The following is a 16,136-nucleotide window of genomic DNA, read 5'->3' on the forward strand; positions in this document are numbered from 1 at the left end:
CACTGCATCGGATGCTGCGGTCATGGTGGCATGAAACTCAATGTTCGAAAGGCTCATTCGAGCTACGAAGATAGAGCGCACGACGGCTTGCGCAACGGCTTCTTCCTGGGGTGTTGTGGTTTCCGTACGCTGTGGAGGTTCATAGGTATCAGGCTCTGGCTGTTGTTGCGCCCGTCGAAAATCATGCTGAAGGAGTGATGCTTCCTTGGAGGTATGTTCGCTTGCTCTGGCGTCTCCAAATGCAGCGCTAGCTGAAGGCGCTCTATGCTCTTTTACGGTTGAGGCTTCCCTAGGCGAAAGGCGGCGAGGCTCGTGACGCAGTGTTGCAGATCCCTGGATGAGCTGTCGTTGTCTGTATCCTTCCTGATGCGCAGCAGCAAGACCCAAGGTCATCAATCCATCAGTAAGTGCTGGGTAGGAAGAGCCTGTTGATGTTCCGGTCGATGCACCCTCCTGACCATGTCCATCTTGATTTTGTCTGTCAATCAGCCCTTGTGCGATCGTCACAACCCGGTGTCTTCGTTCCGCACCGCTTAGTCTGTCAGTCCTTGCAAGACCATACAGAGATGTCACATTTCTTCGGAACTGATCTGCGTCGGGTGGTGGTCTCGCAAGGACTGGACCTGGCATAGCTCTCTCATGCCGCGAGGCTGCTTGGCTCGTTGTGGCAGAGCTCGAGGCCTCGCCTTGCGTGCTCTTCTCCGCCGCTCTCTTCATAGCTGACTTGCGGGTCGTCTCGGCAGTCTTTCGCCGAGTTGATGTCCTTCGAGGCGTAGCTGGACCTGGAGGTGAACCCGGACGCGAAGGGTCTGGAGAGGTCGGTGGCGGCATGTTAAACAGCGTGCGGCCGGACTTGGTTGGACGTGGGATATACGTCTCAGAGGGACCGTCTTCATCCTCGGAATCGATGATCGTGCGGGCTTTCCTCTTGTGCTGGGTAGCAGCAGCTTGGGTGGAGCTCGCTGTGGCACGGCTCTTACCCTTGCCTCTGGTGGTCGCCGATGCTTGAGTAGATTGCGAAGTCTCACTCGTCAGATCGAAAGCCTCTATGTCTTCCGCCTTTGGTGCTGGCGTCGGCGGTTTAGGTATAGGCGTAGGCCTCGGATAGCTTGCCCCAGAGGCAGCACCATGGGTAAGATTGTCACCTCTGTCCCTGCTGCATGGTGTGCAGATCCCCCAGGAGCATGTTAGGCAACGCTTGAGGATCTGTTTGTTCTTCTGATTGCACACATCGCATTTTGCAGTGTGAGCAGTGACGTCTCTAAACTCTGTATGAGGCTCCCGACGGGGCGTAGCGGTTGCCATTTCTTCTGAACGAGTCAATGTTCAGTCCTGAGAGATAGCTATGTACCTTTGGACCGGAGACTTTGGCTGAGTTTAAGACAGTTTGTGCAGAGGGAGGTCTGAGAGGAAGGTGCAGCAGTCGACAATGTTGTCTGGAATACGACAAACGAAAGCAGACAAAGGGGCGGAACTGCAGCAAGACATAAGAAGACTACGACACAGTGAATGGGATACGCTAGCACACCATGCGCATGCGCTGTCATTGTCTTCCGATGACGAGCGGGACTCATCATGGCCGAGTGACTGTCTCAGGCCTGCAGATGTTGGAGGCGTGACTAGGGGGTTACCGGCACAACAGCGCTCGCAGACGGTGAATTGTCAGAATAGAGCAGACTCCCGCCTGGCGTGACCGGACATACTCATCTATGGTCTTCCGGTCCGACACCTCAGAGTCAGCTGACCAAACAAGAGAGTTGTAGAGTCTTGGACCTTTGCCGTTCGGTTTATCGTTCGGCCGTGGATTGCCGACATATGGCTTAACTGTGACTTGGGAGATGAAGAAACGGCAAGAGAGAGCCATTAGATAGACTGCTCACAAGTTGACTGAGTATTGCATCTCTGTAACGATAAAGACAAAAGGCGTAGGACTGTCTCAGGAGCCGCCGATTAAACAGCTGCGCGAATAAGACGAACTTTCAACGTAAAGAACTAGTAGAGCAAATCTCTGCCGGCGTACTGAACAGTGTGTGTATTGAGGCCGGCCAAATCCGTGGGTCATTACAACAAGTCCATCTTGGCTATACAAATGCGTTGAAATTGATGCTGCTTTTCGTCCACTTCTACAGCTAGAGCCAGAGCCTATACGGGAACAATAAAAAACCTGTTGAAGGTTGAGAGAAAACGGCATCTGACCGACAGGACGGATCTGTGTCAACTTCAAACAAAAGCTTGGTTGACACATCTCTGGCTCCATTGACGCTTGATGTCACTAAACACGCGAGCGTGCCAGCGTCTCTACAACCAATTCTGGCTAAAAGATTGATAAGATTGCAGGCTTTGCAGCTTTAGGGATGGAAATACGAGATCTGGACGGTTGTTCCGGGCCACGAAAGGAAACGGTTGTTTGACCCGGTGGAGCTCCCCCACCCTCACCTTGTCATCGAGCCACGAAGACACGCCGAACGAAAGAACATGAACAGCAAGCAAACGGTCATTCCAACACTGGCATTGATGTCTTCTTTAGAATGAGTAAGACTCGGTCAAAGAGCTCGGTCGAGCGTTGACGGCTGGAGACGGAATCGGACGTTGAAACCTCCCGCGATGTTTTGCTAGACCCGAATAGGACGACCGCGGTTAGCACAGCCGTCTCACTGGCGCGCATGATGCTGATACCTAGAAGTCGTCGTGGCCTCTGTCATCTGTTGCTTTTCATTTAAGATACGGTCAGGTTTTTGGATCGCGTGTTTTTTGTCGTGTCAAGTCTCTTCTGAGCAGCAGATCTATCAGGGTGTCATCCCTTGCCACTTGTAATCCCCCAAACGCCTTGCCAGTCGCCTTAGGTCAGGCGCGATGGAGATCTCCAAGAAGGCGTTGTTCCTTGTGTCTACTGTCATAGCCCTGTTGTTGAGCCGTTATGCGGAAGCATATACTATTCGACATTCCGCAGTTTGGACTACCATAGCCATCTATACCGTCCTGCTATCAGCATCTTCAACATGGAGCATCGTTCTGTATCCAACATTCTTCAGTCCGCTGCGGGACATTCCTAAGCCTTCAGTGAGCCATCTCGTAACGTATCTCACGCTTACTCTAACGAATATGCTTGCAGGGAGGCTCGATCTTCATGGGCCACTTTTTCAAAATAATGAGGGAACCAGCAGGTGAACCTCAAAGACAATGGGTGCAAGAAGTGCCAAACGACGGCATTATACGATATCAGTTTGCTTTCAACGACGAGCGGGTCTTGCTTACGTCGCCTAAAGCGCTTGCAGAAGTGCTAGTCACCAAGAATTATGAGTTCATTAAGCCAAAGCGGCTCAGAGAAGGCATCGGACAGATTCTAGGCATTGGTATACTGCTGGCTGAGGGCGATGAGCACAAAGTCAGTCGATTCACGCCCACATTTGGTTCATCAGAAATATTCGCTGATGTCGTTACAGCGGCAACGAAAGAACCTCATGCCAGCATTCTCATTCCGCCACGTTAAAGACCTCTATCCAGTCTTTTGGTCCAAATCTCGCGAAGTCACTGAAGCGATGACAAAAGCCATCCAAGAGCCCTCCACGGACGAGAAGCCCAATTCCGTCCTCGAGATCAGCACTTGGGCTTCTCGAGTCACGCTCGACATTATCGGGGTTGCCGGCATGGGCCAAGACTTCAACGCTGTGCAAGACCCCAACAACGAGCTGTATCAAACCTACCGCAACATCTTCTCGCAATCTGGCAGCGCACGCGTCCTGGGGATGCTGGGCTTCATACTCCCTCTGTGGTTCCTGCGCGCACTCCCGGTCAAGCGCAACCAAGAGGTGATGGAAGCCTCCAAGGTGATTAAGCGGACAGCTTACGATATGATCCAAGCGAAGAAGCAGAAGCTCGAGAAGGCCGAGCGCACCGACGTTGACATCCTCTCCGTAGCGCTTGAATCCGGCGGCTTCACCGACGAGGATCTCGTCAATCAACTCATGACGTTCCTCGCCGCGGGCCACGAGACCACCGCCTCCTCCCTGACCTGGGCTGTCTACCTGCTCTGCCGGCATCCAGACGTGCAGCGCCGGTTACGGGAGGAAATCAGAAGCGGCTTACCCTCGATCAGCGACCCAGCAGCACAGGTCTCTTCCACAGACATCGATCGCCTGCCGTATCTCAACGCCGTCTGCAACGAGGTCCTCCGCGTCTTCTCGCCCGTTGGACTCACCCTACGAGCAGCGGCGAACGACAGCACGATCCTCGGCCACTTCATCCCCAAGGATACCACCATCATCATCTCGCCGTGGGCCGTCAATGTCAGCAAAGAGCTCTGGGGCGACGATGCGCTAGAGTTCAACCCGGAGCGCTGGCTTGGGCCCGGCAGAGCTAATACGGGAGGGGCGGATAGTAACTATTCGTTCTTGACGTTCTTGCATGGGCCGAGGAGTTGCATTGGGCAGGGGTTTGCGAAGGCAGAGTTTGCGTGCTTGGTCGCGGCTTGGGCGGGGAGGTTTGAGATGCAGTTGGAGAAGGAGGACTATGTGCTGGAGATCGGGGGTGGGATTACGAGTAAGCCGAAGGGAGGGTTGAATGTTAGGCTGACAGCCATTGAGGGCTGGTAAAGAATACATCGGGCTTCTCTTCCGGTGAAAGAGGCTTGATTGCGAGGTCTGATTATCAAGGGAGTGGCATGGAATTCTTCTGGGTTGGTTTGGATGCCGTACGAAGAGGACGAACAAATCTACACTTTTGCCGCAAAAGGACTCGCCACTTAAGCGAGAAAACCAGCTAGATTTATATACACCTCTCCACACCCCTCTGAGAACCTCACCATCAATATGTCACGCCGCGCTCTATTAGCTCCTATCTTATCTGATATTAGAAGGCGCCGCCCTAACCTCTCACTAGCAAGAAGAGGAAGGATAATTAGCCGCGCTAAAGCTAGCTAATTAGCGTCATCCCGCGAAACAGCTCAGGATGTCGCAACGTCTCGTAGACTTCCATCGTGGTTCCTGAACTCGCATGCGATTGCGGCAGATCCAAACTCGACGGCTTAACGGCTTGTTCTCCGGGGCATTCAAGGGCGAATGTGCCCGGCTCCCATGGCGTTACGTGAGACTCCCACTGCAGGAATGACGTGACTGTTACAATGCTTCCGATGATCGGTAGGTAGTGCGATGTTTTGTAAGCATTGCCTCAGAGCAAGCTCTGGGATGTTTTAGTAGAACTGCGTATCTCGTCCTCGTTCCTTTACTGTTCTCCAAACCAGCTGCACACCTCCTTTGAAGTCTTTGAGTCAATTCAGTCTCGAGCTACTAATAGCAAAAATGTCTTCCCACCACGGCGTCACAGAGAAGATCCACGAGGAGCCTCACATTGTCAACAAGGCAGCTCCAGGCGTAAGGCTATCTCTGTTTTCTCCGGATTCCCGCATTGTCTTCCGTTACAGCCTATACAGCCATCCGCTCACTTCCAATTGACGCTCAAGAACGAGTTCTGAGCCGTGTAAACGAACAGTGCGCTTGCGGCTCTCTTGGGAGCGCAACTTCTGTTCTTCGTCCACACACGAGCTAACATGTCATGACCAATACCAGATCTCCTACTTCACACCCGCGCAAGAACCACCCGCCGGCACCGCCTTCGACCCCCAAGAAGATGGCAAGCCCATCCCCAAGCTCTTCCAGCCCCTCACTCTCCGCGGCCTCACCCTCCAGAACCGCATCATGCTCTCGCCCCTCTGCCAATACTCCGCTGAGGATGGCCACCATACAGCCTGGCACTTGACTCACCTCGGTGGCATAGTCCAGCGCGGGCCCGGCATCACCTTCGTTGAGGCGACGGCAGTAGTGCCGGAGGGCCGCATCACACCCGAGGACTCGGGGCTGTGGAAGGACAGCCAGATGGAGCCGCTGAAGCGGATCGTTGAGTTCGCCCACAGCCAAGGGCAGAAGATCGGGATTCAGCTCGCGCACGCGGGACGCAAGGCCAGCACGGTTGCGCCGTGGTTGAGCAGCGGGGAGGTTGCTGGGCCCGAGGTTTGTGACAAACCTTTTTGTCTGCTGGTGGAGAAATCAGATACTGAGTTTGGACATAGCTCAACGGCTGGCCGGACGAGGTCTACGCGCCCAGCGCCATCCCATATAACGACAAGCACGCCCAGCCAAAGGAGATGACGAAAGAGGACATCACCAACTTCAAGAAGGCGTTCAAAGACTCCGTCCAACGCGCCTTGGCCTGCGGCTTTGACGCCATCGAGATCCACAACGCCCACGGCTACCTTCTGCACGAGTTCATCTCTCCGGCCAGCAACAAGCGCACGGACGAGTACGGCGGTTCTTTCGAGGGACGCACCAGACTCACTCTTGAAGTCACCGATCTGGTGAGGCAGACAATCCCGGATAGCATGCCGCTTTTCCTCCGCATCAGCGCGACGGACTGGCTCGAGGACACGGACGTCGAGGGCTGGACCGTGAAGGACACTGTCCGGCTTACCGAGATCCTCGCCAGCAAGGGCGTTGACCTGCTCGACGTCTCATCGGGCGGCAATCACCCAGCACAAAAAATCAAGTCCGGACCTGGATACCAAGTGCCGTTCGCCAAGGAGGTTAAGAAGGCTGTCGGTGACAAAATGGCAGTAGGTGCTGTAGGCACCATCACGTCGGGTAAGCAGGCGAACGATATACTGGAGGAGGGAATAGATATGGCGATTGTGGGGCGCATGTTTCAGAAGAACCCGGGACTGGTGTGGTACTGGGCCGAGGAGCTGGGCGTGGAGATCCAGGTTGCGAATCAGATCCGCTGGGGCTTTGGTGGGAGGGGGAAGAAGCATCGGAGTGATAAGCTGGAGAAGGAGAAGAAGGAGCAGAAGTTGTGAGGGAGAGATTTGGCTGTTATAGAGGCTTACGAAGTGTACGAAGGACTTAGAGGCTACGGGAACGATTGGCAAAGATAGGAATGGAAAATCAACGCCTTGAACTTCAGATGGACCAGATCACATGTTCAGATGCCAGTGTCACAGTCATAGAGGACCACGGTGGCCTCTTCATAATCAGCAGACAAAGAAGTTACGGCTGAGGCTCAGCGTGAGAGATCGAAATAGACAGAATCTCAGCGGCAAACTCCTGCATCCAGGCGGTGAGCGTCGCTCGCAGCTGATTGGCAGGGCGGCCGCGCACCCCTGCAGCGCTGGAGCTCGGGCTGGCACAATTCAGTAAATGCCACCTGTGTCTTTTCGAATCGCCGTCATTATTAGAACTTCTTTCCTCCTTTCCTCCTTTCAGACTCAACCCCCAACATTCCATCTCCTTCTGCTGTTTGTCTTCTCTTTGAGTCTGAACATCTGCGTCCAGTTGTGCGCTTTCCTCGTTCTCTACTGCGGACGCGAAATAAAGAGCACCGCCCACCGCTTAGGGACGCATAACCATTCCTCCGCGCTTTCTCCTCCTCCCTCAAGCCATACAGCAGGCGAACCACATCTGCAGTCTCACGTATCACATCTTCCGAAATGGCCCCAAGGTCTAGCACAGCGGGCTCGTCCCGCTTTGCCTGGTCAACCGTTTTTTACCTTCTCCTCGTCCTCCTTGCGCCTATGGTCCTCCTCGGCTCCACTGCACGCGCAGAGGATCAAACGACCATGAACAACAACTCTCAGATCCAAGGACCTGTCATCGGCATCGATCTGGGGACAACCTACTCATGTGTCGGTGTTATGAAGAACGGCAAGGTCGAGGTACAGCAATCCGCCTTCTCCTCCTAAGCGCAAGCATTTCTGACTTTCAGCCAGATTCTGGTCAATGACCAGGGCAACCGTATTACGCCATCATGGGTGGCCTTCACAGACGACGAGCGACTCGTGGGAGACGCCGCGAAGAATCAATACGCCTCGAACCCTCACCGGACGATATTCGACGTGTAGGAGGACACCGTGGACATCACAGAGAAGGCGGACACTAACGTGCTCGCAGGAAGCGCCTGATTGGACACAAATTCAACGACCAGACTGTGCAGGCAGACATCAAGCACTTCCCGTTCTCCGTTGTCAACAAAGATAGTCAACCCCGGATCAAGGTCGACGTCAAGAATCAAGAGACGACGTTCACCCCAGAGGAGATTAGCGCCATGGTGTTGGGTCCGTTACTCTGGTTTCCGATATGGATTTACATAAGCTGATAAGGGCAAACAGGCAAGATGAAGGAGGTCGCAGAGAGCTATCTCGGCGAGAAGGTGACTAACGCCGTTGTGACTGTCCCGGCTTACTTCAACGACGCTCAACGTGCGGCAACTAAGGTACGGTATCTCAAGATTGATGAGGCCTACAAAAGCTAACCCCTAGCAGGATGCCGGTACCATCGCGGGCTTGAACGTCCTCCGTGTTGTCAACGAACCCACCGCAGCCGCTCTGGCTTATGGCCTCGACAAGCAGGACCAGTCCGAGCGCAACATCGTTGTCTACGATCTGGGTGGTGGTACTTTCGATGTGTCGATCCTGACTGTTGACGAGGGTATGCAAACCGGCTCCTATACACCAGGCAAGACTAACATTAAGAAAGGTGTCTTCGAGGTTTTGGCTACCGCTGGTGACACCCACCTTGGTGGTGAGGACTTCGACCAGCGTGTCATCCAGCACTTCACCAAGAAGTACAACAAGGAGCACAACACCGACGTCACCAAGAACGCCAAGACCATGGGCAAGCTTAAGCGTGAGGTCGAGAAGGCCAAGCGAACTCTGTCCTCCCAGATGTCGACCAAGATCGTAAGTGCTTATGTTGCTCCGCGACGTTAACTCGGCTAACGTACACGGCTAGGAAATCGAGTCCTTCCATGATGGCAATGACCTCTCGGAGACACTTACCCGCGCCAAGTTCGAGGAGCTGAACAGCGACCTTTTCAAGAAGACCCTCAAGCCCGTTCAGCAGGTTCTTGATGATGCCAAGCTGAAGAAGAGCGACATCGTAGGTTATCTCTGAGCTGTTGTACAGTGTTAGGTCTGCAGCTGACGTTTTCAAGGATGACATCATCCTCGTTGGTGGTTCCACCCGTATTCCTAAGGTCCAGGCCATGCTCGAGGAGTTCTTCGGCAAGAAAGCCCGCAAGGACGTCAACCCCGATGAGGCTGTCGCATACGGCGCCGCCGTCCAGGGCGGCATTCTTGCTGGCGAAGAGACGGTCGGAGGTGTTGTCCTCATGGACGTCAACCCACTCACCCTGGGTATCGAGACGACCGGCGGCATCATGACCACGCTGATCAAGCGCGGCACGACCATCCCCACCCGCAAGTCTCAGATCTTTTCCACGGCGGCTGACAACCAGCCGGTGGTCTTGATCCAGGTTTACGAAGTAAGCTGACGGTCAATTCCCGGCCTGGAAACCGAAGCAGAGCTAACGTGCCGATAGGGAGAACGTACGCAAACCAAACACAACAACCTCCTCGGCAAATTCGAGCTCACCAACATTCCTCCGGCCCCTCGCGGTGTTCCTCAGATCGAAGTCGCCTTCGAGCTGGACGCAAACGGCATCCTCAAGGTCTCCGCCGCCGACAAGGGAACTGGCAAGACCGAGTCCATCACCATCACGAACGACAAGGGTCGCCTGACAGCCGAGGAAATCGAGCGCATGGTCGAGGAGGCGGAGAAGTATGCCGACGAAGACAAGGCGCACCGCGAGCTCATCGAGGCTCGCAACGGACTGGAGAACTACGCGTACAGCCTCAAGAACCAGGTCAACGATGAAGAGGGTCTGGGCGGCAAGATCGACGAGGACGACAAGGAGACGCTGATGGAGGCTGTCAAGGAGGCGCAGGATTGGCTTGAGTCGCATGGCGCGGAGGCTACGACGGAGGACTTCAACGAGCAGAAGGAGAAGCTGAGTAATGTCGCCTACCCGATCACGAGCAAGCTGTACAGCGGTGGTGCTGGTGCGGGTGCGGGAGACGATGAGCCGGACGTTCATGATGAGTTGTGAGGTGTTCGCAGGGCAGAAAAGCTGCATGTATAGGGAGGTGTAGACTTTCGGGGTTTGCGTGGGGTATGCTACTTAGAGTTCGTTTACTTGGTACGATTGCACACAAGCACAAAAAAACAATCAGATTGGCGTCTTCCAGACCATGCTCTTTCCATCAGCCGCCCATGCGGCCTGGGCCAAGCGGCTCTGCGCAACACCGCTGGAGGCTGCCGACTGGGCGCTCTCCGGCCCCGATAGGAACAGGTTTAGCGCCGTGTGGCACCTCGGGACGGCCGCTGTGTGTTGGGGGATCTGATTGGCGCGCGGGGGTGCTAGCGACCTGCCTCAAACGTCGCTCGTCAGACTTGTATGCGCCGGAGCTCCCCAGGCTTGTGTTTCAACTCCCTCACTGTCCTTCCCTCTCTGTTGCGACAGCTGGTCGTCTGGCTGTGGTCTGGCATTGAGTGCTGGCCAACAATACATTGCGGACTATTGTGGTTTGCATTGCCGTTCTCTCCTACTACTACTACTACTACTACTACTTCACTTGCGCTCGTCCTGAAGAATGAGTATTGAGCTTCGTGAGCTCTAGAATCGCGACCGTCACTACCGAAGAGTGCGACAACGCCTGGAGCACTAACTGAGACGATAACCGACCTTTCCTTTGTCTGCAGAAGACCAAACTCCATCGCCGCTACTGTCACTGCTCTTTGTGAACAACCACATTCCTTTGTCCAACCCGATCCGCAGCGCGAATCACCGCCCGAGACCATGCACATTCCACGGACAGCTCGCCACCGTCTCTAGAATTCGAAGCTTGACACGAGCACATTCCTTTCGCCCACGTCGAATCGACCTCATCGGAAGTGTATCGATACACTCGCTCACTCCTCGCATTTCCTTCACGAAGCCGCTGGTGGTACGGCAGCTGGACTGTAATACCGAAGGTATCCAGGACGGCCTGAATAGATCGCACGACCTACCACTGCGCATACCAGGAAGATCCCTGGACAAGCGCACGCTTTCCGTTTTACTGGATCTACGACCTCCGGCCGGACTGGAGATTCTTTTCGACGTTAGCAAGGCGTGCTGGTGCCCATACAAGACCAGTCGCTATGGGCTGTTGTGGCGACCGGGAAAAGGCAGTGACCGAGGACCATAAATGGGCTTATCTTGTAAGTTGGCTTCTGAGGCTGAGGGGCGCGGTTCATCTGCGGTCTGCTCGGCGGTAGTGCGTCATTCGACGGTGGCACTTGCGGCACCAAGGGACTCTCAGTCTGTCTGTGAAGCTGTCTGGCCGCTTAAGGTTGGCCTCAGCAGTCAAGATCTAGACTCAGGGAGATGGGATATCGTCGTTCCCCAGCCCGAAAGATCTTGCCAGCTTGGAGCGGCCATGACCCGCTTCCTCTAGTCTTGTTTCCTGTCGTCTTTAACATTATCCCGAAGGCACCCAAGAGGCAAGCTAACGCATCAAACAGACACTGTCCGACTTCCGCTCTGACTCCTGCTGGACTATCCTCTCTTACATCTGGCTCTGGATCCTTGTCATCATCTCCATCGCCGTCTATGCCGCCGACACCTTCACCGCCGTCAATCTTCTAGCCTTCAACAAATGGCCCGGCCAGTTCCTACCACTTGTCCCGTTCAATGTCACCAAATGGGTGTTCGCCATCTGTATCATCATATCCTGGTTGCTGCTTGGATTCGAGTACCTCAGGGCGTTTAGAGTCATGAAGGCTGGCGGGGTTGCCGAGAGCTATCTGGATCCGTTGGCCGTTGTCCTACAGTCGATTCGCCCGGGGAAGGACGGAAGGGGATGGCGGCGGTTCTTGGTCTTCGCTGAGCTGACGAAGAGTAAGAAAGGGGTTGATTATGTTGCGCTGTTTGTCTACTTCCAGTTCAAAGGTGCGTGATTGTGTTCTCCTGGCTCATGTCCACAAAGCTGACTTGACTGCAGGTGCTATCCGCATCATTCTCGCCGAAGGACCCCGCATAGTCATTAACGGAATTACACTGTGGGCTGCCTTCAAATCCAACCTCGCGCCCGAAGGCGTACACGCTGGGGATGGCCACACTTCGCCATTCGAGCAGTTCTTTATCAACGTCAAGGTGCTATACGAGCTCGAGAAGGAGCATGCACTCGTGCTCTTTACCATGATGTTCACCCTCGTCATCTGGGTCTTTTCCGCCATCTCCCTCATCATAGCTCTAATCCTCTACCTGGTGTTTCTCTGGCACTACATCCCGAGCAGCGACGGCCGACTTCGCAACTACTGCCGGAGGAAGATTGACTCGCGTCTTGATAGGATCATCGGTAAGAAGACCAGGAAGGCATTGGAGAAGCAGGAAGCGAAAGCGCAGAAAGCCACGAGGACCGGACAACACTCTGCTGGCATGCCACCCAAGCGCCAACCGACCTTGCCTGTCCTCGCAGACAACTCGTCTGATAGCGACAATACCTCCCAGTTCACTTTCTCGACAACCGACACCCGGCCAACTTTGCTGCCATTTGGAATTCAGCCGCCATCGAGAACCAACACACCGGGCAGCGTGAGCAGCGAGACTGGACTGTTGCAGGAGCATCCTACGCTCCCCAACATCGACCCGCGACCCGGCCCACCAACAAGAACAAACACGCAGCTCACCGCCGCCTCGGATATGAGCTACACCTCCACCATCTCTAACGCCCCCCTCCTGCGCACCGCAGGCGACATGGGCCGCTCCGACTCCCCCACCATGCCCCTGCAACCCCGAAACAACCAACCTGGTCCCCGGCAGCCTCCCATAGACCGGTCCTTCTCCAGCAGCACAGCCGGGCCCCAACACTACATGCCGCCTCGCGCTAGCCCTGTCCGGCTTAACTCCCCCTTCGGCCCTCCTGGCCGCGCCTCGCCTGCCCCGACAGCGATGAGCGCCCCTCCAATGCGGCAGGATACGAATCCGTACAACCCTCCCCGCGACCCCTTACCCACCCGCTCAAACACAGCCGTCAGCGCCATGAGCCGCGCTTGGACGCCCGGCCCGAATGGCCACAGCCACAGCCGCGCCGTCTCGCCCGTCTCGCCGCTCGAAGACGAACCCCCGCTCCCCGGGCAGAGCTGTGGGATTGGTATGGCGTACCAACCCCAGCCAGACTTCCCACTAGCAGCTCGTCGACCCTCGCCCCCACACTTCCGGCGGCAGCACCAGCAGCACCAGCAGCACCAGCACCAGCAGCACCAGCAGCACCAGCACCAGCAAGGTCCAGGCGACTGGGAAGGCGAGTTCGACCGCCTGCGCGCCACGACGCCACTACAACAACTACCCTATCCGCCGCCTGGTTTCGCCGCTGCTGCCGCTGCTGCCGGAGGCGCTGGTCGGGACCCGAGCAGGGGGAGTTATGTCGCGTTTCGGCCTGGTGGCCCTGTCGCGGGAAGGGCCATGATGCCGGGTCCGCAGATGCAGATGAGGAGTGTTACTGCGCCGGTCCCTGGGCCGGGTGGTAGGGGGACGCCGAATAGGGCGATGCCGCCGCAGAGGAGCGCAACGGGTGGGGGGGTTAGGGGGGAGGGCTATTGGCGGGACGTGTGAGGTGGTGTAGGACGCCGTATTAGATCTGAGTCTGCGGGGAGGGGGGGAGTGGTGCAAAGCTGGACTGTTGGTTATGAGGTTATGACGGGCATGATAGCGCGGGTGGTGGTGTTGTCAATTTGGAGCACCTCATAGGCGGCAAATCCGTACCAATTTTACCGATAGGGAGGGTTCGTAGGTATCAAACCTCCGCTTCGAAAACGTCTTGCAGCTCGGTCTGATGGGGAACTTTTCGGCCAGGATCGTATCGTTTGCATCCCCCATGCCGCAACTTGAAGCGGTCCGTGTCCGATATTTCAAAGAGTTCTGAGCAGAGAGAGAGACTAGGCTGCGTAACCGGGAGCAGGTCCAGCGAACCAGAGAATAGGATGACCAACCTTGTGTTTCAAATTGTCGCGAAATATGACAAGCATGACGGCCGATGTTGACTGATGGTCAAATGCGAGGGAGGTTCGTTAGACATATCGGGACCGTGCCACACACTACAAAACAGTTGGTACATAGATTGCAAGCTTTCATTTTTACTTTCAACCAGATTTGGTACGTTGGCTCATGTGCATGCGGGCAAAAGGTACCTGTTACCTGCTACCACGAAAAATACGTGCCAACGCGGCTACAGACAGATCCCCCGGCTGCCGTGATTTAATAAGAACGAACTGGTTTTTTTTATTCCCACTGGGATCCGGTTCGACTCCGAGAGGGACCATCCACTTTTTAGCTTTTGCGACTTGCTTGTTGGTGAATTAAGTGAAGACATGTGACTGACTGACTATGGAGCATTGACGATGCTGAAACACCATCACAAACGAACGCTCCTCGCTGACGGGACTCTTAAGCAGTGAGCAACAATGAAAATGTAAGGGAGCCGCCGAGTCGTGGCAAGGACGTGTCTTGTTGGAAGAACTCGCAGCCCGTTCCCAATCACATCCTGTCAACGATCCTAAAGTCACCCGAGCAATACTACCTGTCCAAGCCCGCCTCAACTCTCAAAGGCCAATCACATAAACAGTCCCACTCCACGCAAAAGCGTCCATGCTCTTCCCTACGAGTCTGCCAATCCATGCACCGCGCCCCCCTTACGCCCAATCCTCCACGTAGCAACCCTCGCCAAACTACAAATGCGGCAGAAACTGCGCCCACCTCACCTCCTCGAACGCGCTTGCCGGCAGGGCCCGCAACCCGACAAAGCACTCAATCAGCAGATACAGCCTCGCAACCGAGTATGCCATACCAATCAAGCCGAGCGTGAGTGCCATCCAGGGCGAGGAGTCGATGGCGGAGAAGTAGTGCTGGACTTTCCGCACGCCCACATCCACATCTGCTTCGATGGCGGCGCCGGCTGGGGGTAGGGCGTGCAGGCGAGCATTCGCAGGCAGCTGGGTGTTGTTGGAGGAGAAGATCCTGTGGAAGCTCCGGCTGCTGTCTCTAGTCGTAGCAATGCTGAGGGGCGAGTTGTGGTACCACATCGCCGCGCGGTCGATGATCCAGAAGACGACGATGGCGCCGAACATGGTACTACTCGATATGCGCCACAGGACGCGCTCGGTTGGGCTCGGGAACGCGAAGTTCCAGCCCGCGAGGTGCATAGCGGCGTATACGGAGACGAGGGTGAGCAGCACGGCGAAGGTCGGCGTGTCGAAGGTTAGCGGGAGGCGGTCGTTGGGCAGGCGGGTTGGATACCGGCGCGTGTGCTCCGCGGTGGGAGGGCCGAAGCCGAGGTGCTGCAGGACGGTGGTGATGTAGTATACGTGTTCGGTGTCCGGAAGATCCCAGAAGGAGAAGGCGGAGCGCTCGGGGTCAGGGCTCCCGTGCCTCTGATGCGGTTCCGTAGGTATCGTGCTGATATGCAACACGATCGGCGTGTCGACGTCCAGCGGCTTGTGCCGCCAGCAGAAGAAGGTCGCCAGCGTACAGAAGACAAAGGCCAGCGTCGTGAGCTCGAATGTTGTAATGGCCAGACCTTGCGCCGCGCGCCCAATGCATTTCGACACGAACCACACCGTTTGCAGGACGACGATCAGCCTCGCGAACCCGTTGGCTTTATCCTTGTCGTTGATTGCCTGGAGGGGGATCTGAGGCATCGGCGTATAACCCTCCTTAACCAGGTAAAGCAGCTGATAGGCATTAACAGGCGCCAGTGCACCATCAGGCATAGCCAGCGCGACGCCGCCCATATCCGCAAAGAAGGCATGGCGTAACGTCCACTCCTCGTGGCCCAGCAACCGAAAAGCCCGCACGGACGCTCGTGCTGGGTACCATTGCCCCATGGCAGACGTGAGGATGAATTCAGGCCCGTAGATCGCCAGACACATCCAACGTAGCTTTCGGCCAAGGATGCGCCAGTACCCATCTGAAGCTGCGGGCACGTTTAGACATAGCACGCCCCAGCTGCAGAGGAACAGCGTGCCGAGGCAGCTCCAGACGATGTCAATCGTGCCGCGCGTGTCTGGGGAGTCGACCCAACCGTGGGTCATGGAGTGATTTGATGCGAGTGCCATATCTCATGGAAGGAGGATGATGGCTTGGTGGCGTGGCGTCGGACTGATACCACGCCTGATCAGCGAGAGGGTTGCCTCATGCCATGTGGTTTGTGCGTTTGAAGGTTGATGACTTGGGACAAAGGTTTTGAACTGAAGATTGACTTAAAGGCACTGCGA

The 16,136-nt window shown here is 55.7% G+C and overlaps 6 protein-coding genes across 6 annotated transcripts; 4 read left to right on the top strand and 2 right to left on the bottom strand.

Moving 5' to 3' along the window:
• Nucleotides 1–637: 637 nt before the first annotated feature.
• On the bottom strand, nucleotides 638–1,305 carry W97_07336 (uncharacterized protein; the record flags this gene model as incomplete). Its single annotated transcript, XM_007785314.1, has 2 exons — nucleotides 638–809; nucleotides 875–1,305. 2 exons carry the CDS (start codon nucleotides 1,303–1,305, stop codon nucleotides 638–640), a joined length of 603 nt encoding a protein of 200 aa, XP_007783504.1.
• Nucleotides 1,306–2,853: 1,548 nt separating this feature from the next.
• On the top strand, nucleotides 2,854–4,592 carry W97_07337 (uncharacterized protein; the record flags this gene model as incomplete). The annotated part of the gene is made up of 3 exons (XM_007785315.1): nucleotides 2,854–3,060; nucleotides 3,113–3,385; nucleotides 3,444–4,592. 3 exons carry the CDS (start codon nucleotides 2,854–2,856, stop codon nucleotides 4,590–4,592), a joined length of 1,629 nt encoding a protein of 542 aa, XP_007783505.1.
• Nucleotides 4,593–5,297: 705 nt separating this feature from the next.
• Nucleotides 5,298–6,844, top strand: W97_07338 (uncharacterized protein; the record flags this gene model as incomplete). The annotated part of the gene is made up of 3 exons (XM_007785316.1): nucleotides 5,298–5,369; nucleotides 5,565–6,005; nucleotides 6,065–6,844. The coding sequence occupies 3 exons, from the start codon at nucleotides 5,298–5,300 to the stop codon at nucleotides 6,842–6,844; spliced, it is 1,293 nt and encodes a 430-aa protein (XP_007783506.1).
• Nucleotides 6,845–7,474: 630 nt separating this feature from the next.
• Nucleotides 7,475–9,930, top strand: W97_07339 (glucose-regulated protein; the record flags this gene model as incomplete). Its single annotated transcript, XM_007785317.1, has 9 exons — nucleotides 7,475–7,699; nucleotides 7,754–7,881; nucleotides 7,935–8,098; nucleotides 8,153–8,256; nucleotides 8,306–8,471; nucleotides 8,520–8,722; nucleotides 8,775–8,921; nucleotides 8,977–9,306; nucleotides 9,364–9,930. 9 exons carry the CDS (start codon nucleotides 7,475–7,477, stop codon nucleotides 9,928–9,930), a joined length of 2,034 nt encoding a protein of 677 aa, XP_007783507.1.
• A 1,709-nt stretch (nucleotides 9,931–11,639) lies between these two features.
• Nucleotides 11,640–13,479, top strand: W97_07340 (uncharacterized protein; the record flags this gene model as incomplete). Its single annotated transcript, XM_007785318.1, has 2 exons — nucleotides 11,640–11,814; nucleotides 11,867–13,479. 2 exons carry the CDS (start codon nucleotides 11,640–11,642, stop codon nucleotides 13,477–13,479), a joined length of 1,788 nt encoding a protein of 595 aa, XP_007783508.1.
• Nucleotides 13,480–14,591: 1,112 nt separating this feature from the next.
• On the bottom strand, nucleotides 14,592–15,953 carry W97_07341 (uncharacterized protein; the record flags this gene model as incomplete). Its single annotated transcript, XM_007785319.1, has 1 exon — nucleotides 14,592–15,953. The coding sequence occupies one exon, from the start codon at nucleotides 15,951–15,953 to the stop codon at nucleotides 14,592–14,594; it is 1,362 nt and encodes a 453-aa protein (XP_007783509.1).
• Nucleotides 15,954–16,136: the final 183 nt, after the last annotated feature.

The sequence above is a fragment of the Coniosporium apollinis genome (assembly GCF_000281105.1).
Source record: "Coniosporium apollinis CBS 100218 chromosome Unknown supercont1.40, whole genome shotgun sequence".
NCBI classification, from domain to species: Eukaryota; Fungi; Ascomycota; class Dothideomycetes; genus Coniosporium; species Coniosporium apollinis.